The sequence below is a fragment of the Ciona robusta genome, chromosome 11 (genome assembly GCF_009617815.1).
Source record: "Ciona robusta chromosome 11, ASM961781v2".
Lineage (NCBI taxonomy): Eukaryota > Metazoa > Chordata > Ascidiacea > Phlebobranchia > Cionidae > Ciona > Ciona robusta.
The window spans coordinates 4,978,342-4,999,655 of NC_143245.1; the positions used below are offsets into that span (position 1 = coordinate 4,978,342).

At 31.7% G+C, this 21,314-nt stretch overlaps 3 protein-coding genes across 3 annotated transcripts; 2 read left to right on the forward strand and 1 right to left on the reverse strand.

The window, feature by feature from the left end:
* The first annotated feature begins 447 nt into the window (after nt 1-447).
* Nucleotides 448-12,180, forward strand: LOC149728637 (protein Smaug homolog 2-like). The gene is made up of 15 exons (XM_089888750.1): nt 448-653; nt 984-1,161; nt 1,563-1,732; nt 2,157-2,316; nt 2,691-2,792; nt 3,404-3,562; nt 4,102-4,211; nt 7,165-7,251; nt 8,131-8,314; nt 8,910-8,995; nt 9,596-9,699; nt 10,315-10,465; nt 10,877-10,968; nt 11,143-11,237; nt 11,456-12,180. The coding sequence occupies exons 1-15, from the start codon at nt 636-638 to the stop codon at nt 11,482-11,484; spliced, it is 1,725 nt and encodes a 574-aa protein (XP_089744876.1). The 5' UTR covers nt 448-635; the 3' UTR covers nt 11,485-12,180.
* Nucleotides 12,181-12,443: 263 nt separating this feature from the next.
* On the reverse strand, nt 12,444-14,677 carry LOC149728638 (lipoyl amidotransferase LIPT1, mitochondrial-like). Its single transcript, XM_089888765.1, has 3 exons — nt 14,030-14,677; nt 13,552-13,765; nt 12,444-13,134 (listed from the first exon to the last, which is right to left on the reverse strand). The coding sequence occupies exons 1-3, from the start codon at nt 14,268-14,270 to the stop codon at nt 12,624-12,626; spliced, it is 966 nt and encodes a 321-aa protein (XP_089744891.1). The 5' UTR covers nt 14,271-14,677; the 3' UTR covers nt 12,444-12,623.
* Nucleotides 14,678-16,476: 1,799 nt separating this feature from the next.
* On the forward strand, nt 16,477-20,983 carry LOC149728639 (complement component C6-like). Its single transcript, XM_089888751.1, has 11 exons — nt 16,477-16,664; nt 16,726-16,950; nt 17,115-17,259; nt 17,434-17,581; nt 18,132-18,270; nt 18,637-18,748; nt 18,822-18,957; nt 19,308-19,498; nt 20,025-20,156; nt 20,335-20,498; nt 20,675-20,983. The coding sequence occupies exons 1-11, from the start codon at nt 16,548-16,550 to the stop codon at nt 20,888-20,890; spliced, it is 1,725 nt and encodes a 574-aa protein (XP_089744877.1). The 5' UTR covers nt 16,477-16,547; the 3' UTR covers nt 20,891-20,983.
* Nucleotides 20,984-21,314: the final 331 nt, after the last annotated feature.

The window sequence follows — 21,314 nt, forward strand, 5'->3', positions numbered from 1 at the left end:
CTTTGTTCATCCTCAGTCATGGCATAGGATTTTCCATGGCTTTATCAGATCATCGAACATTCTATTCCAGGAGTGCAATTTTATTTGTAAATAGATCCGCTTTATAAAAGACAAAATAGATTTACTTGTTTCGACAGTTTTAAACTTTTTTTACAAGTAAAAAATAACACATATGAAAAAACCACAAATAAATTATCGCTCCCCAATCGCTGTACCCGTATGACAACAAACTACAAATCAAATCTCAGATCTTATACACTTTAACATCTAGTATTCTGTAAAAAAAAATTTTTTTATAATATGAAATGTTTCACAGATTTTATCATTAAGAATAAAATTAAATAGCTTTTGTACACTATATCGCGTATTTAGCGACTGTCGCTTGTCGCAATTTCTTATAGCTTCCTTTATAACTCTGTGGTAAAATATGTAAAATTTTTAAAAACGCTGAACAAAGTATAAATAAATCTATTTTAGTTTACAGAATGTTAGCATCTTAAGCGTATGGAACAGCATGAAACTTCAGGTCATTTGTATAATTTAACAAAGCAATACTGGTCGTCACAACCTCTTAATACTGCACACATTTGGATTAGAGAATTCAACCAACTTTTTTAACAAGACAAATAAATAAAATGCTTTTTAGTGATCAAGTAAGTTATTCGGTTACTTGATTGAGAAGAAAGACTAAATAAAAATGCTCTTGGAATAAATCTTTTCCCATTTTCCACACATAGTCAAAAGAAGTGTAATTAACTTTATGTGTCATTTCATTTGTAAAATGTAAAGCTGATTATATGTGAAGTCAATATTTTGTAACAATTTTTTTGGAGCAGAAACTTGTACTATTTTTAGTCCATTGTTCAGGTTTGTCATAGAAACATTAATTATAAAAACTCTGTAGATGTATTTTCTTCCAAATCTAAAAAAATAGCGGATTTTGGTAGAAAAACCAAAAAAATTATTAAACTTTTTTATTTTAGGTTGAAGTCCTTGCCACTTGGTTTAAGAATTGGAACGAATGCGAACAAACAGTTGCCCTCTACTCGTTGCTAAAACGAGTAAAGAAATGCCAGGCAAAGTTTCTTGCCAGATGTTTGGAACATTTTCTTACTGAGTGTGGGGAGCTTATTCGTATTGAAGAAGAGGCAAATGATCATGGTAAGAAAAGATCTCAAACTTTTGTGTTGAAAATTATAAAAACAATCTCTAAAAAACAAATTAATATCCTAAAAAAACTTGGGGTAGTCTATTGAATAATATTCGTACAGATTTGGAATATTGGGATAAAAATTCTGTGTTAATGTTTGCTTATAGTGAAAACTTATAGTAAATAAATATTTGGAAAACTTAATAGCGTGAGTGACCTATTTTACGGAACTTTATGTAAACATACAGTAACAATTTGTAAGTCTTACCATACCAGTCTGAAACTTTTCTGAACTTTTAGTAAAACATACCAAGCAAATACTGAAAGTGTGTTGGGTTTTAACCCAGGAATTAAGAAGCACTGACTAATAATAATAAATATTAAAATCTAAATGTACAAACCTTATTTTTAGAATATCTTTCCCGTTTATTTAACGAGCCACGACAATCGGACATTATCAACAACTTATTAAACCACCTGCCTTTACTGAGACCTGGGAATGAAATTGCGAAAAATAAATATTTGGAGATATTACCAGTTGTTCTCGCACATTCTGTGGAGAGATCGGAGTATCTTGAAGAGGTATATACTTTATTACCCTTTTTGCATGAGAAAATGTTTATGTGAATAGCGATTCACAACTGTTTAACGGCGTTATTTTGCATGGTCATCGGTTTTATGTGTGTATCAACATTAAGTTAGCTTCATTTAGCGCAATATTGTTAAATCATGTTTATAATATAATTTTAGATGCATTATGGTGCTATTACTACCTTAAAACTGTAAAAATAATATGTTTGATTTTTTTATTGCATTGGCCAAAAATACTTTTAAACAAGGCTACGGAGTGAGAAGAAAACCAAGCACAGTGTTTGATTTTTCTTTACATACACATTTAAATAAAACTGTATACCGTGTGTGTAATGCGAAGGCTAATGCAGTTGGTCGCAAAGCAGCAGTAAAAAGTATTTAAAAAATGAATTATTTATTTCAACCTTTCTTACAGTCTCGTCAGTTACTTTCATATTCGCTGATTCATCCCGCTTTCGACAACAAAGAAAGGAATTTGCTGACATCATGGATGTCTGGACTCAACCGAGCTCCGAGACCTGAGGAGGAAAAACTTCCTCCAAAACCAGGGGAAGTTCCATCAGAAGTCTCTTCAAGTTAGTGTTGCTAAAAATATTTCTAAATTTGTTTCCTACCACTTTTACTTTAATTCCTAAATTGAGGTAAAAATTATATAGTGGTACCATTTTTGGGGGAATTTAGGTAAAAGTATTTATGTATTACCCAGCAATTTTAGTAAAAAAATGTTTAAGGAAGTTAGTACACATTCAAGAAATGGCACTGTGTAAACAGAACTAAAATTATGCAATTCTCTTTTATACCGTGTATCAATTCATACATTGGCATTTCACTAGCATTCTAGCAAAGACCTATGATTTTAAAAGTTTTATTTTATCTATTAAACACCTTAAACAAATATAAGGCATACAAAGGCTGAAAAGTATTAACATTTCAACCTGTTTCCACACAGCAACAAACTCTCTTGAAATGGGGCATCATTCGAATGGTCTCAGTGACTGGAACCACAACAGTGTGTGGGAAGATTCAAGGTCTCCAACCCATTCCTTAGAAGGTAGGATAATGTAGCGTTTGAACTGATAAATCACGCCTATTTATCTTCGCATAGGGCAATAACACGGAGGTGCTGTTTCACACACTCGTGTCTGCTTATGAGTTATCATATATGTTATTACTATGGATGTGCTGAGCTAAACAGAAGCTGAAATGCATGTGACTAAGTATCACTTTTTATAAAGCTTGGTTCTTGGGTAAAAAAAGGGAACACTAAGTCTGTATGCAACCGATGTAATATTTCATAAGATGTAATATTCCAAAAATCTGATAAATATGATGGCAATAAAGCAAATAAATTATAATAAATAGTAAGGTCATAGCAATTTATCCTTTAATACTCCTACTAACATATCTTATGTAATTGTCAACACCTCTCTTGATTTCTCCCCACTTATTTATAACTTATCAAAAAAGAGACGAAAAGATGTACTCATACTATTTCAGTCTCGTTAGTATATATTGTTTCATTTAATTTTGGAAAAGAAATTATTTTTGTTCATGTTAAATAAATATTCACACCAGAGTACTCTTAGTAGAATATATATATTCATTTTTTGGAATATATATAAATTATTTTTGTCATCGTTTAAAAAAAAAAGTTCTTATCAGGGTACCACAACAATTCCATTTCTCCCCCATCGTGGCAGCAAGAATCTACTCCCACCCCAGGAGGAGTGGGAGGAGGAGGAGGAGTTTCTGCTTCCAACTCTCTTGATAATTCACAAGTTGGCATGGGGAGTAATGATGCCGTGGCAGATGGCATGGCAGGTGAGGGTTGTCATGTAATTGTTACTTTTCCACTCCATGAATCTGTATATTTATATTTTTCATTATGATCTAAATTTTGACAAAACTGAAAAAATTGTGAGTACTAGCACTTACACTGGCTTTAATTAAATTCAACAGAGTTTTCCTAGGGTTTTGAAAAAGTATTACCTCATTAAGCGAAACGCATTTACTTTACAGCTATCATTTTGCAATGTATTTTGATTTTCAACAGACACTTGAATTGAATAAAGTGTTTGGGAGTCTAGAAAAGTACCAATAATTTATATTAGTATTACTGTAATGAGTGGGGATGTTTTGATAAAAAAGACTTATTTACCAAAAATACAGTTGAATTTATAGACTTAAGAGGTACTATTCTTATAATAGTGAGTAAAATACTTGCTTAAAAAATAAATAAACTAGTATTGCCGAACCTAAATTTAATACAGCTATATCATAAGTTTTATTTTGTCTATTGCCATTTTGACAACTTTTTGTTTTAGTTGGTTAAAAGTATTTAATAATTTAATTAATTTCAGATGTTAGAAGCTGGCTTAAAACATTACGACTACATAAATATGCGGATTTGTTTAGTAAAATGAGTTACACAGATATGATGATGCTAACACAGGATAAACTTGATGAACAGGTATGTAGGATATTGTGTGATAATTATAGCTGGTTGAATGTTCACGTTTGTATATATCAGTCAATTAAGAAAAGTTATAATTTCTTATATAGTTTTTTGATTGTAACATTTTTTGAGTTTTTTCGTATATATATGTAGATATATATTATATAGTCTTACAGGTAAAAGTTTTGTTTAGCATACATGGAATTTTGTAGTTGTAAAATTTTAATTTTTTTAAATTTTTTTGTTGCGTATATATTGTCTTGTATTTAAAATGTTTTAAGCATATGATATATATATATATAAGTTTGTGGTTGTAAAATATTGTAATTCATGTCGCATTAAAACGCTTGTATTTAGATTACTGTGTCCAGATTAGAGACTGTTGTATATTATGTTGTAATAATTTGTCTGTGTTTCTGTGTTTGTTGTTGTTTTTATTAGAAAACGTTAAGTTATTCAGGACGTTTGTTCTATTCTATATTTTCGACATCTTTTGGCACAGTTTGCCAGGTGACCTCGGATGTGATCAAAGTTGAGACAGAATTATTTATATTATTAGGTTTTAATTTATTTATCAGGCAAAACACCTTTCAACTGGGGATGCACATTACAGAATTTCGAAACCGTGAGATTCGAATCCTTTTGTATTCGAATCTAATTACGGATTCGGTATTCTGTTTAATGATGTCATCATACGTTAAACTAATAATTTTTAAAATTTAATATTTTCGTTTATTTTGTAACGTGCATCCCTACTTTCAACATTAATTTTGGGCCCTTAAGTTTTTTTAAATTTTACACCTTCTAAAATCACTCTTAATGTTTACAATTAGATCTTGTATTCTTGAGTTAACCTTTTGTGAAGATCAAAAGATACCCCGCTATCATTTCACTTTCACAATGTGTAAAAAATCCATAGAATTTCGTGGGATTACCCAGCCCTATTATTTCTCAATGGAAACTCAACGCACTAAAATAGAAACCCAATACCAGACGATTGTTAGACAGTGATGACATCATTATGGATGACATCATTCTATTGAGAATGCTACAATCTGTGATTTACAAATGTTTAGCTGCTAATTCTTCTCACACAGATCAAATTACACAAAAGGATGTAATTTTGCGTAAATTTTACGTGTTTTGTATTTGTATAGTCAACATTAATGAAATCACCAAACCTAATCAAATATTCTTTCACTGTTCGAATTAGGTAGATGATTTCTACTTATAGAATTATTTTTTTCGAATATTAAATTTATAACACAGCCATATTTAACCAAAAAAGTTTATATCATTATTTATTGTTGAATTTAACAAAAAAGGTATTTAAACTTTAGATTTTTTGCTTAAAATAGACCAATACAGTTATGACTTGTGGTCAACTATTAAGAAACCTTCTAAAAAATAAACTATTATATATAATATATATATATATATATATTTCATATTATTAAAACAATCTTTTTTGTAAGTTTCTCAATTGGACAAAAAATTTTACAAAAAAATCGGTTGGCCTATTATCAAGTTATAATTCAGGAGCTTTGGTTCTGTTTTGTTCGTGGCTTGTTTTGAACTTGATTTCGTATCTAGTTGTCATGTTGTGTGGTTCTTCTGTTCATTGTGACATCAGACTGCGTGCGCTGGAGCGTCACATCTCTTATTGTGATCCGTCCATTGATGTTTAATGATGCAGAACCAGCTTGTTGCGCAAACATCCATACACTGTCCGGCCAAAAAAAACTTAAAACACGTCGTCTCTGCCACCAATTTCAGTCTGTTTAAGTATACACAGCGGTTTTTAGTAAAGTGTCTATGAATTCTTTTTGTAAAAAACATTTTTTTAAAAATGATGCAAAAATCACCTTTGTTATATATATGTATGATATTTTGTAAAAATAAAAAAATGGCAACACTGTCATGTTGTATGGCAACACTGCTAATTCTCGTGTCACAATGCCTGCATTCCTGGATAGCATTGAGCCTGCATTGTCATTTAAACCGGGGCCACTCCTGCCGACGAAAAACTTTCCGGTATTTCAATTCAGCGCGATTCAAGTGAAAAATTTCACTCGCTTGACGGAAAAACTTCCTTGTTCTTATGAAACATCCGTTTACCATTCACGACATTCCGCAAATTTCAATTCTTACCAATATTTGTCAGCAATAATGTTAAAAAATATGTTATCTGTTGCGAAACTAATACACTTTTCAGAATTATATATTTCTGCACACATACTTGAAAAGTTGAAACATAGATAATATTTACATAAATTAAAATCTACACAGTGTATGAACAAACTATTCGTCCTAAATATTGTTCCAGTATTCTTGTTATTTTTAGCAGCTGTCTAAAGTCTATTGCTTTTATAGTGTTTGCACAATTTTTTTCAAATATATATAAATTGTTTACTTAGAAAATAAATTTTTATATTTTATTGTTTAACCCATTACTATAACATGACTAATTTGTATTGCATTTGACTAAATATGAGCTGTTGCTGTTTTTTTTTTTAATGGACCCTCCAAATTTTTTTGCATAGTGTTAAGATATATATTTAGTTTAATCCAATCATTGACAAGTTTTTAAATTGATGAATATTAGTATCAGGTTATTTACATTTTATTCTTGTTATTCATACATTTTGACTTGAATTAAAACATTTTTTTTATTCAGGTTTATTATTTTCTTAAAAACGGACTTTTTATAAATTTGCTTTTCCTGTAAAAAAAAACTTTAAATTTATAATACCATGTTTTAAATGCCATATGGCATGACTTTATAAGGATATATTGTACCATTTACCAGATAAAACACCAGTTAAGTAAAAAAATTTCAAGGGCAAAAATAATGTAATTTTTTAGGGGGTATTTAAATTGTAAATATTAAAAAATGGAATAAATGTATTTATTTTGGCTATTGCCTACCAAGTTTTTTCATTCCCTAACAAAGGTTTTCTTTTACCAGAATGTCACAAAAGGAGCAAGAAACAAAATTATTTTAAGTATTAAGAAACTGCATGAACGATTTAAGCAACTACACAGTTTAGAAAATGTAAGTGCAGCTGTGTTTATACTTACAACATAACCCAACTTTTAAAGTACACCAACACTTCAGTTTGTTGTATATTTAATGGTTGTAAACAAACTATTGCCTAGTTGGATAGGAAATTTTCTCTTTAGTGTGTTTTTATTATTTTATCTGATTTCTCATTTTTGCATCGTTTTTTTTAAGTCTGTCATTTTTTAATTTTTAAAGTGTCTGTCATTTTTTTTTCAATTTTTGATGTGTCTGTCATTTTTTTTGAACTTACTTTTAACCTGCACATGGCTAATCATGTATATTACTTGCTAATTACTTAAACCTTGAAAGGCAGCAGCACAAACCCCCACAAATTATCCCGCTTACCGTTTACTACGGAACCGAAAATTAAATTATGTTTGTTTGGATACAAAACCAAAGCAAGCCTTTGACAAGTCAAAGAAAAATCTTTTTTTTCCCTAATTTTAAGCTAAAGTATATAGTAGGCTACTGCAAATCATGCGGAAAGTTTTAAACTAGACCATATTTTAATTTATAAAAATAGAAAAATATATTTTTTTTATTATAATATAATACCGAATCTGAGTCAAATTTTAAACAATTAAAAAATATTAATTTACTTTTAATTCTTGACCTAACAACTACTGATCTATGTTAAAAAAAAACTGGGCACAAAATTGCAAATAAACCTTTCAAGTTTGAATCACCATAATAAATGTCATTTTTCTCAGATCTTAGATTAAAACTGCAGATTTATGTAAAAAATGAAAAAAATACTTTCATTACTTTCATTTTTAGCATAGAACCATTGGCGCCAAATGTTTTAAAATGTCGGTTGTTACCCCAGCATTGTTGCCTATACATAGAATTGTTAAGTTTAAATTTGATCAGGAAATTCTTGGTGGTGGATCTCTTCGTTCTGCTCTACTTGAGTTAAAATCGATCATCCAAACTCCAATCAAGAGTTTTCAATCTTCGAAAGTCGAGAGCGACGATGTCGCCACCGGAGGGGGCAAGAAGGAAGTTATCGAAGAAGGGGATATCCCGGCTCAATACACGAGAGTCATGGGGAAAGGTAGCATCTAACAGCAAAAATTTAAATTAAGAAGAAAAACTAAAAAAATATTTTTTTTTAAACTAAAAATACCTTTTTTAAAACTAAAATATTATTTTTTAAACTAAAAAATTTTATTTTTTAAACTAAAAAAAAAATATTATTTTTTAAACTAAAAAAACTCGAGTTCTTGAACAAAAAATTTATATATAAGCGCAAAAAATTACAAAAATAAATTGTCTTATCGCCATCAGGTCATTGTAAGTTGTATCGTATATTAGCATAAAGGCGTGAAGTGTATTAAAGCATGTTTCGCATTTATGTTGTTGTACAACTGTCTTTGGGGAAGCATATTGTTTTAACTTTCTTTTGTTAGTTTTGCTATATATAAATATTTATATTTAGGAAAGACATACTACATTCTAGTATGAAAGTTAATTATACATTTTTATTTCGCTTCATGTTTATTTATAAACGAGAGCGTGTCCATAAGTTTAAGAACCGTGTTGAAGAAAGATAAGATGCTACTGCTTATTAAATAAAATTTTTTTTTTTTTTAAGTTCACCGAATTTATTTTTTTAGAAATAATTTATTTTGATTTTACTTAATTTACAGCGTGTACCCAACTTCTTGTTTCAAAGCCGGATGAGGAAAATATAACTTTATACATGAAGCTGCTCGAAAGATGTATACAACACCCTGTAAGTATCTCATTTTTATTGAAAAATGCTATTTTTCTGTCATTGATGTTAAATATAGTTTTTCTATTTAAAGACAATCGTCTGCCAGAAATGTACCCGCAATAATATTTTTTTTTTTAGGAATTTAAAATGTTTTGGCCTCAAAACTACATTGATTTTATTAATGATGTCTTCCATACAGAAAATTCTTTTCTAAAAGTGATGAAATAGAATGGTTTATTTAAACATATTGTATCCTCTATCTTTGGCTAATACATGTGTTTCTAAAAAGTCATTTTATAATATAAATTTTTTGTATGAAATGTTTAAGTAGCAACTTAAATAAAAAATATCTTCAATGATTTACCATCAAAAAATGAATCTACACTTGGCTGCTCTGCACTTGGCTGAAAATTGGGCCAAGTCTTATGCTATTGCTATAATGTTGCATGCGAGAGGAAAAAATATTAGAATTTAAAAAGTAAAGCAACTAAAAGATTAGGATAATAGTCACTATAGCTTTTTCATTTATTTTTTGCTCTCTAGAAAGTAGTTCGAGTTTTTACAACTTCCGCACGTCCCCAAAATTTAATCATAAAATTACTCCATATCTACACACAGGCTTTTACTGAAACACAAAAACGAAGATTACAAACGTGGCGTCAACAAGTCCTGAAAATTTATCGCTCGCTGCCAAGAAATATTCGACCTCCTGGACCCCAGAGGTTTGTGTTTTAAAAAAATAATAAATTTTTGTTAAGCGCTATTTTATATTTGATTAAAAAAGCAAAAATTATGAATATATAGTAGTTTGGTGTAATTAAAAAATATTCTTTATATGGAAAGCGTTTTTTTTTTAATTTGATTTAAAAAAAACAGAAATTATCAATATATAGTAGTTTGGTGTAATTAAAAATATTCTATTTATATTCAGTATTATTTTATAAATGATTAAAAAAATTAGAAATTTTGAATTTATAGGAGTTTAGTGTCATAATATGTCCAGGTTTTCATTCTCTTCGATTGTGATTGTCCAATCGTCCAAGAATGTTTACAGAATTAAATACCTGTATCCTCGACCTCATGAATGTCACGACTTTAAAAAAAAGAAAAAAAGGGGGTGTTGTTTATTGTTCACAACACCATCAGGAAATATGAGATACTGGGTGCTACATTCATCTTACCCCACAGTACTATAATTATGTTTATCAACTTTAATTCACAAACTTCTTTTTTTTTTACTGACGAAAAATATACTCTTTACCTCTTAAGGTGTTTTGTCGAACACAAAAAGCAAATTTTGCAAACTAATTTGAAACCTATATGAAAACTTTTCTTAGGTCACAGCAAGGTGTGGGATACCCAGGTCTCCGACGTCCAATCAGTCGATCTCAATTTGCTCCTCATATGTCCGCCTCCGCACCTCGTGCTCTTAACCAGCTCTCCTCTCCTCCCATGCGGGGGATTGGGATTAACTTCCAGCCTCAAAATGTAAGCAATTTGTTTGTACATTCGTGTATTTATATGAATAGGCGTAGGCTCTGTATTAATTGTTTTGGAAATATTTTTTTTTTTTTTGAAGATATTTATTTTTGGAAAAATATTGATTATTTTGGATTTTTTTTTTCCCTTGAGTGTGCACGAAGCTTCTTAAACCTCCTGTCCCATGGCATGTCTCACTGTAGACCTCACCCACATAGAAAAAAATATGTATAATCTAACTTTAGGACCCCTTATGTTCAAAACAGTTTTTAACATAAAACCAAACTTTGTTTATGTATAAACAAACAGCAGGTAGTTATGTCTAAATAGGCAATTCTTTGATTTTAATTAAACCACAACTTATTTGTAAAACAAGTTTTAAATATATTTAATTTTTAAATGATTTTACCCCCTACCCAGGTTAATTGGCTTTCTGGTAGTCTCAGTGCAGCCACACCTCAAATTGACTCCTCAAGAAAGGCTGCTTCGCTTGACCCAAGACTAGGGCAAAGGTTGGTTTCAAAAATATAATTTTTTGGGAAAATATTAATTTTTTTTTGAAAAATATTCATTTTTTTAAAAGATATTTGTTTTTTTGAAAAATATTTAAATTTCTGAAAAACATTTATTTTTTGCCACTTTATAAAGATTTCTTTATTTGGTAACAATAGTAATTGTTTGCACAGAATGTTCGGTGGTGGAGAAGGAGATGAAAGTCCGAATGAAATCAACACGCGACTCGATTCTTTGTGTTTAAGTGTAGCAGAACATGCATTAGCAGGTAAATATATTAAATTTAGATTATTGTAAACTATTTTCATTCGAAACTGAAACCTATTAAGCTACACAACAAAATTTATATGTTTTTTTTTCTAAAATGTCAAAATTTTGGCAATTACGTGAACATTTATCTTGGCATGTGTGAAAATTGAATTATTGTCAATGTAAACTACAGTGTTCTGGAGTCTGATTTGTTTTAAATTTATGTTGTTTTACCAGATGGCATGGATGGAATATCAACACTCTAGCAGAGTTTCACTTGGTCTAATCTACATTTCATATCTTGGTCTGAACTTCAATAAAAGTCGATGATATTGGTTGCTATGTAACTGCCACAATTTACGTCCGGATTTTTTTCTCATTTTTTTGGCAATTTTCTAACTATCGACTAAACAATGCAAGCACTGCAGTGTTGCCGTAACAATTTGTAAAAAGTGCTGGAAATACTGGCGTTGGCAAATGTCAACTTCTTTTATATTTTACTCCTGTACATAAAACAAATATTAAGTTATATAGTTTTATTGTGTCCCTTGGTGCTTAACTTAGTTCTTGCCAGCTGTGCAAACGCCTGGAGCTGATGCACCATCCAGTGGTAAAAGAAAAAAATCGCTTTGCCCATCAGAGGGCGCTTGCAATTTTCAGTTTTTTCCTGTTGTATTTATCGCTGCAAGTCCCAGAGGCTTAAAATTCTATTTTTGATTTTCTTCTCCAATTTTAATGTTTGCAGCTGAGTGAAACGTTCATAAACACATTACCATAGCATTGCGTTAGATGCTCTGCAAACCCAAAGTCAGTTCAAGTATTTGATCAAGTGCCCCATCGTGTTTAGTTTGTCATGGTGTTTCTCTGAAGCACTGCCTTGATGTCATTATTGTGTACTTTGTTTTGCAACTAACATCCTCCGGCAGGAACTGTTGCTACTAACAATAAACTTTCATCTTATTCTTGTCTGTCCACAGTTATTAGGACATGCCATGGTTGAGTTTTGGGTTGGTAAGAATGGCAGAACATAATTGTAGTTTTCTACTACGCTGATTTTTAATCTTTTAAGCAACTCAAATGTTTCACATTCTTGTCTGTTCAATAGTTAGATAGGCTATGGTTCAGTTTTGGGTTAGTGAGAATGACAGAACCTAATTGCAATTTTACCAAGTTGATTTTTAATCTTTTAAGCAACTCAAAGTAATACTATTAATTAGTAGTAAAGCACTGGCAAATAAGTTTATTTCAAACAATGTTTTTTATTATAATTCTCAGCTTACAATAGTTTCTGTGTTAACACAATCAATTTGTTTAATTTATTTATTTTATGATATTCTTGGACTTGGCTATAAAATAACAGGAAAAAAACATTTTGCAAATTGCACATATTCTGCAAAAAAAACGTTTATGGCGAAAATTTTTTTCCAATAAACGATTCCATGGAAAATGGAATTTCATCTCCTTGAACTGTAATGTTTGAAACAATTCCTTCTTTCACTTCTAGTGTTATCGGAAAAGTTTGTTCGCTTTTTTCATGATAATAATCAAACTCATATGTAAACTTAGGAGTTTTCCCATACACCCATTCCCATTGTAATAATTCTTTCGCAATTTCTGTTACCCCAGTTAAGAGTTGTTCACTTTTTGTGTCAATTTCATAATACTTAGCACCGGAAAATTGACGGACATAGACTTGTGTTACGGCATTTGAAACGTTTTTACAGTTTATTGTATTATCCTCGTCTGATAAGTTCCGAACAGTAGACCGCACACTATCAGTTGCAATGCTCGTTAAATTCAGTTTATTTGGGTGAAGATATTTTGTAAGATTTGACTTGTTGGTCGAAACGAGCAAGGTACAATGGTGGTAACAACTTCGACGCCCAAGTCTTGCAGCTGTTCCTGAAATTTTGTACCTAAAAAATGTTAACACATTTTTTTTTTAGAAATCCAACAAATTTTGAAATAATAATATAACAAAAACTTTAGTCATTTTCTCGATTACGGTAAAGAAGATTTAAATATATTTTCAACGAAAAAACAGTAGTGACAAAATAACAGTTGTTAAAATACGCTTACAGTTGAAAACATATTTTCAATTAGTTGGAAGAAAATAAGTGTGGTCGCTACACCTTCAAAGCCTATTTAAAAGAAGAGTGTAATAGCAATGTAAAGTTTGAGTTCAGTTGAACTTTTTTGCATTAAAGTTTTGCTCATCTTATACCTGGAGAATAACGTATTTGACACTTGCTGCTATCATTGTGGGTGCATATAGCAAGACACATAGTCATTTCTTATAAAGATAATATCTGGGTAATGTTGTGTGACTATACCTTTTATTTAAAATTATATCATCTCTTCTATTTACATCAACGTCCAAAAACGGCCATGTTTCTCTGAGACCTCTTGTAATAAGTTTGAGATTGCGTTTCGTATTGTATTCACTTTTCTTGTTAAAAAATGTGAAATTCAGATTTCCTAGATCATGGTAAACAGCTCCACCCCCACTACTTCGTCTACATAGATTAATTTCATCCGAAATTGTGTCTAAATATGGTTGAAAATTTAAAAGCAGTATGCCAAGTCAGAAGATGGTCGTTATAAGACGTTTAGACATAGCAATATTTATCTTTAATTCAGCTTTTGTATTTGCATGTTAACTTTGGAAACGTAAAAGTAACCATTTAACGAAACACATAAATTTAACAGAAAGTGCAACAAACACATTGAACAATAGGGTACATTTGTACATATAGGCAAGTAACTCAATTTTGGTGAATTAAAGCTTAAGAAGTAGAAAAAGTCACTGACCATTTACTCTACATTCTTTCCATGGGTTTTGATGCCTTCCAATAACAACACTAGGTTGGCTTCTCCAAATAAATAAACAATTTGTTTTCGTAAAATCGACTTTTCTAAACATCCATTCTTCAAAGGCAAGATTGTAAAACGGGTCGGTTACGCTGGTAGTATATACGATGCACTGTTTGCTCGAAAAACAGCGTATACCATTCAATAAAACATAATAATTGGACATGCAACGAAGCAGCATGGCGGACTATTTATAAATAAAATATAACGAAACACCAGCCCATCAGCTGTGTTTTGAGTTTAAAAACCAGGCACGTGTTTGTTCCGCATGACTGCAGCATTTTGGCATTTTGCGCAAGTCGCGATATTTACGTCTTCGCATTAAACTAATATACAGTACTAAACAGCTGCGAAACGCTAACACAACATAATTTTGGGAAATTAAATGTGGGATAGGGGAGACAGTCATAGGAATTTTGTTGTTGTCCCTTTACTATATGAACGCAATGCAAATCTATAAACGACGGTGAAGTAGTTTTTTTCTTTGCCTGACTGTTATTTGCCTCATATACAATTTCCCTTGAACATTTTGTGTTCATGCATTTTTATATTTCGATTAATGCACACAAGTCGCGGACAGTTCATTTGACATAAATTCATACGATTGATCCATGGATTATATGAGGATGAACGAACTTTAAATGACAAAAAAATGATCTTGGTACGTATTTGTCTCATGTGAGTTTTCCATATTGAATTCTTTATTATTATTTTACCTATACCAGTGATTCTTCATCTTTTGCAGATTATGAAGTCATCTAGGTCAAACAGCTAAGACAAACATGGCGATTAACTATGTATTGGATGTGGATTCAAAATGTTTTCAGATATCCAGCACTCTAAGTGGCAGAATTCATGTGAGTTAGGTTAAACAATTTTTGCTCAAGTTAAATGTCTTACTTATAATGAAATGACGAGTTTTGGTTTACCTTATTATGTTATTGCATTTTTTTGAATTGAAAAGGTTCGCGGAAATCTCAATTACAAAATATGCTTAAGTAATGGAACACAGCATGAAAGTCAAATATATCTTTGTTTCACACCTAAAATACAAAAATGAAAAATTATTAAAAAGGTTACACATATAGGCTCTATAAATTTTATTAATGTATCCTTTTATGGAAGGGCAACTTCAGTAGGTATATTATGTCGTCTTATTCTATACACCCATGTAACTTTGTTGGTGATCATTGTTTGTTTTCTCCATGGCTGACAATTTCAACAACCTATTAGTAACCAGTGAATTGAAGCAATTATTATTTATAAGTGTCCTCGAATAACACATATATTGCAATACGAGACTAGCACTTCAAGCATTTTGCCAAAACGGGTGATATCTATAAATATGGTACTCACAAAATAAACACTAAATAATCTATGCAGATCATTTTACTCATTCTGTTACATATGTGTGTTTAACATAATCGGTGGGGCCAACAAAGCTGCTGGTCTAAGCTTTTTTTTTCTGAAAAGAAACCAAACAAGGCTGACTACTTGGAATGGATAAAGACTGTCAAACAAAATCCAGCAGTAATTGACTATAAGGTAGAATAAATTAATAGGAATTACTTTTTTGTGCAAAACGCAATCTTTATGAAATTTTTAAGTTGGTAAATGGACTTTTCATTTTAGGATTTATTTACAGCTCGATCCAATCTGATCAGCAATTCCAGTTTCAATGGCTAACAAAAGACAACACATTTGCTGATTCTTTATTTGGGGAAATACGACTATTCAGAGTGTAAGAGTAAATGTGCGCATGGAGGAGCAGTGGTCTTGATGAATGTTGGAAAGCTTTGCAAGTGACTTTGCTCTGCCAACTATGGTGGCATTGAATGCAATGTCTTAGTTCCAAATATGGCATCATCGGGATGCTTGTAATGAGATATTTATTAGATTTAATATGCAAAATAAATAAGTTCACTGCAAATTTGCTTTAAAATAAAGAAAAATATCTATAAAACATCACCTGTTGTTTTGATGAAAAGATTGTATTAAAATGACATAAAAACACAGATATCTAGTGTTAACACTTAACATAATTCTATATTTCTTGCGAAATTTAAATTTCCATGTAACAGTTAGTGTTAATAAATGTAAATTTATATTTGGCTATTTGCTAAAATGTGTGTGTCCTATAGTTTGTAGTGCTGCCTGTGTAAGTAGATATTAGCGCACAGATTAATTCTTACTCCATTCTGAGTCGCTGATTTCTAGGAGTACATCCTTCAATAAATGCAAATTGATTTCATATGACTTATCAGTATTAGGGAGCTGTGTATGCTAATATATCACAGCATTCCCAGTTTTATTGATATGCCATCATTTCTAATTGAGTGTTGCATGTTAGATGCAAATTAATATCAGAAACTTTCAAAGTAATGTTTGGAAATTTTGCTATTAAAGAATGTGTTAGCACACATGTCAGTATCAGTATAGACTTTGCAGTTTAGTTAACATGAAGTCTTTGTTTGCTGTGATCTGGGTTCTAGTATTGGTATTGCTTTTCTGTGAGGGAGGTGAAGCATGGAGAAGAAGAAGAAGACGAAGGGCTCCTGCACCTGTACATTGTGTCGTAAGTTGGCTTGTTTATTGTATTGGGGTCGTATCTTTATAAATGGCCATAATCGATCTAGGTTTCTGGGTGGACTTTTTGGACTGGCTGCTCTAAAACATGTGGTGGAGGACAGTCAATTAGGACAAGGCACATCGTAAGAGGCCCAGCCCATGGGGGTCGTGGTTGTCCAGGTTTGCGTGAAACCAGAGCTTGCTACGCTCAAGCGTGTCCTGTGCCTACTACATGTCAATGGAGCTCATGGGGTGCATGGTCGAGCTGTGATCCTTGCTTTCCAGGAGGAAGGGTAAGTTCTTTTAAAACTAAAAAAAGATTCAAAACTAAGTTCTTTATTTTCACAGTATACATTTTACATATGTAAAATGTGTGCTATTTCATAAGATTGTGATGATAAAAAAAGATTGTTTTTAACATAGTAAAGTTATAAGTGCTTGTGTTTTCTATAAAAAGAGCCGATCTCGAAATGTAACTGTCCCAGCAATGTTCTATGGAGCGCAATGTTCTGGATCAAGAGCTCTCACAGATTATTCATGTACCACTGGACAAGCTTGCGTAGAGAAAACTTGTCCCGCCAACAAGTTTACTTGTGCTGATGGTAACTTTTTCTATTTGTATGCACAATTCTATAGCCATTAACAAATAATTTTTTGTATGTCATTTCTATTTTTGTTATTGAAAATATTGTAATTGGAACAAATTCTTTCTAATTTTCAAACTTTACTATGAGAAACACAGTTCTGTTTCTTATTTGGACATAATTCTGCACTAGGTCTTGGTTGCATTTCTGAAAGATTCCGTTGCAACGGTGACAATGATTGTACAGATTTCTCAGATGAAGAAGATTGTTCAAACTTTCGCTCACCTTGTGGAAGTCGAAAGTATCAAGGCATTCCAAACATTGATATCGCGGGATCTGGGTAAGCTGAATTTCGCATGAATGCTGATTGTATTGCCAGGCATAATGTAATAACATAAATTAGCTCATCTGGTATAAACACTAATTTTGTTTCACCAGCGTTTTGTCTGCTAAACAGCAACACAAATCTTATTAAAAAATCAGCCTTTTCTTTTGAGCATAAGTTCTGGAAAAATGTGTTAAACACATATGAGACAACTGAACTTTGCAGACAATAGATTAGAGTAATAGGTTAATATTTCTTCAGAGTAATAAGTTAATATTTATATGCCAGAGAAATCATTTTGTATATTCACAATTCCTAGAAAAGCTTCAGCTCTTTTCTTACAGTACACCACTCTATGCAAATATATTTCTGGATTTTGTGCTGCATCATTTGCTCAGCAAGAGAATAAGCTTATATTAGCAATCTGTCTGAGCAAATACATCTTTTGCTAAATAACATAAGTGTATTTAAAACATTCATGAAAAATTTTTTTTTTTCAGTACTCTAAATTACCAAAATACTATCCGGAACAAAGTAACAAAACATTGTTTTTTTCACAACTTAGTTTCGATATCACAAAACTGCGAGAGGAAGGTAGAATCATGGACAATGAAAGATACAATGGTAGATGCTCAACTGTGAGAAGTGGTGACCTTGGCGAACGCTTTAGAAAACCAGCAAATGTTCAAATATATCGGTTTCAGGTATCTTTTCTCTGAAAAAATGATACATTACTTGTAGTATAGAAATTAACACATACACACAACACTTGTACTTAGATTTGCAAGTAAGACTTCTTGCACACGCAATTTTGTTAAAATAAAAAGCAAAACTTGTAAAAATGTTTACATTCACCATAAGAACAAGACGTAAAACCAAAAAATACCCAACATATTTTTTGAATTTCTATTCTTTGGTCTAATGGTTCATAACATACTCCTACAGGTCAACATTTCTTTAAAAGCAGAACATTTCGCAGCTGATTTTTATAATAAGGCCTGATAAAACTAAGTACTTTAGTAGTTTAAAGACCAAATCATAAATTGTGATCTTTTTTCTCCTCTTTTAAGGTTCGTGTTGATTCCTCATTCACCACAAAGTCCTTTGAATCATCTATGAACTACTTTCAAGATGAAAGATCATCTTATGAGCGTAAACTAGATGCCAGTGCATCAGTTTCTTGTAAGTAAAGTTGAAATTCATTCTTGGCCAATGTATTTGTGATGCAATTTCATTACAACACTTTCAATTATAGATGCAAAAATATTCAGTTTGTCAGCAAAATCTTCTGGTTCTAACAGCGGGAAAACAAAAATGGTGATTGATTACGGTACGAATTCCGACTCAAAATTCTTCAAGATATCAAGCACTGTGCAGGTTGCACATTTCAGGTGCGTCCCAAATTCTTCTTGATTATTTTTAAATTTCTATTACTGTTTCATGTTGTGACACAGTGGTTAAAATCCTGCCTTAAGGCTATAGATTGGTGGTTTATTGCTGCCACTATTAGGGGTGTATGTAATCTTGAAGTGGTTCATTATAAGATATCCAAATTGTCAGAAATACAGAATTAAACGCCAACAATTCCCAATGCACACAATTTCCAAGCAGGCATGGTGTATAAAATAAGGCACCCGTGTTATAATGATGACTGTCATTGCCTCACCATGCAAGCATAAATAAGCAGATTTATTCATTCATTGCAAACTAAATATTGTAAATAATTTATTTTTTTAAACAGAATGGTTCGTCGAAATCTTCTTCTTTCATACGAGTTCATGCTACGTCTAAAGGAACTTCCAGATAATTTCGATTACGCGAAATATGCTGAAGTAATCTCAGACTTTGGCACCCATTTCTACTCCAGAGGTGTTTTGGGTGGAAAATATGAGTATGTGTACCGGTACTCCAAGAAAGCACTTCGTCAATCAGGTGTGTAAAATGTTAGTATTCACAGAGCATTTATAATGCTACCATAGTAGGCGTATGTGTCCTTGGGCAAGACACTTAACGGCAATTGCTCCAACCCAGTGGTCACTAGCAGGTTGTCCAAATTATCAGCCGTACATAAAAAAATCCCTTCAAAAAATATTTAAACCCACAAAGTAACATACATGGTAACTCGTAAGCTGGCAGGAGGTGTTAAACCCGTGTGATAACGACTGTCATTTTTCTGGCCACGCGACAATAAAGTAAGTTTCATTCATTCAATGCCAGAAAGCACCAGAACGCCTTTCTGGGTGCTCAACGGTTTTCAGTTTTCTAAGTTTTGCTATGTACTTAGAATCCCGATTGTAATAAATTGAATCACTTTATAATATAAAGAAAATATACTTTTGGAAACACCGATCCTAAAATTCCCATACTGCTTGCAAGGATTTAAATGTAGTGTCTCTAATGATTATTGTCTTAAGAAATCTTATACACACATCCCAGTGATTAGCATGCCCATTTGCAGATCTCACGGATGTAGAGCAACAAGGTTGTTTAGTACAGGAAGCAAAAGCTTCTCTTATGGGCAAAGTCAGTGTTGATGCCAGTGTTGGAAAATCCAAATGTTCAACAAACCAATTGTCGCTAAAACATGGAGGTATATTGCAAGCACTAGCAAATAGTAACCACAATAATAAAACATATGTCATTTAAATTTATATTTTGGACTTTAAAATTCATATTTTTTCTTATGTTATTTCAATTCATATTTTAAAAAAATTTTTTATTCAACTTTGTTTTTAAAATACAAAACAAATCGTAACTTACTCACACAGGAAGTTTCACCCGTGCTGCTACAAACGTTGTTTCTAATGTGGTCGGTGGGACATCTGTCAAAGCTGCTGCTCTGAGTTTCTTTTCTGGAAAAACTCCAAACAAATCAGATTACGATGAATGGGTAAAGACAGTCAAACACAATCCTGCAGTAATAGATTATCAGGTAACGATTTTATTCTTTGGTTACTGAAAAATTGTTTTTTTTTTATATTATTGTCTATTTTAGGTAGTTCAAAAATTTAAAACGTATTTAGGTATATCTGGTTTATGTTAAAATGATGCATTGGCTTCCTTTTGAATAGGATTGTAGTTTTTCTGTATTTAACGAAACCATTACAGCTTTCGCCAATATCGTCTGCTGTGCCATTGTCCACCTACAACAAAAGGAAAAACATGGAACGTGCTTTAGTTCTCTATTTGAAGGAGTATGACTTCTCCAAGTGTACGGGTAAATGTGCGCATGGAGGAGCAGTGGTCGTGGTGAATGGCGGAAAGCTCTGCAAATGTCTTTGCCCTGCCAACTATGGTGGCATTGATTGCAATGTTCACACATAGAGTTTAAGCAAAGTATTTTAACCAGTTAATCAAGAACAAGAGTTTTATCAAAGTGTTGTGATGTGAAAAAGAAATAAAAGTCAAATAAATACATTTTTATCATTATTTCCTAAAACTGTCATCTTAAGTGTGTAAATTGAACTACATGCAGTTTAGGTTGTTACTTCTTAAATCAACAGAATGCAACATAGTCTTGGTATGTTTATATATGTGTGACAAAGTTTGTGAGTTTTTGTCTTAAAAAGTATGCTACCAATACCCAGCTGTAGTGATTCTAACATAATAGTTTTGACAAACCTAACATGAAGTTAGGTATACTAGCATGCAAAACAGGTCTTACTCCAATTTAATTCGGTTTCCAAGTAATGTTTTGGAGCATTGAGAATATAATTTAGAATGTGTGTATGAAGACAGAGGCATGTAC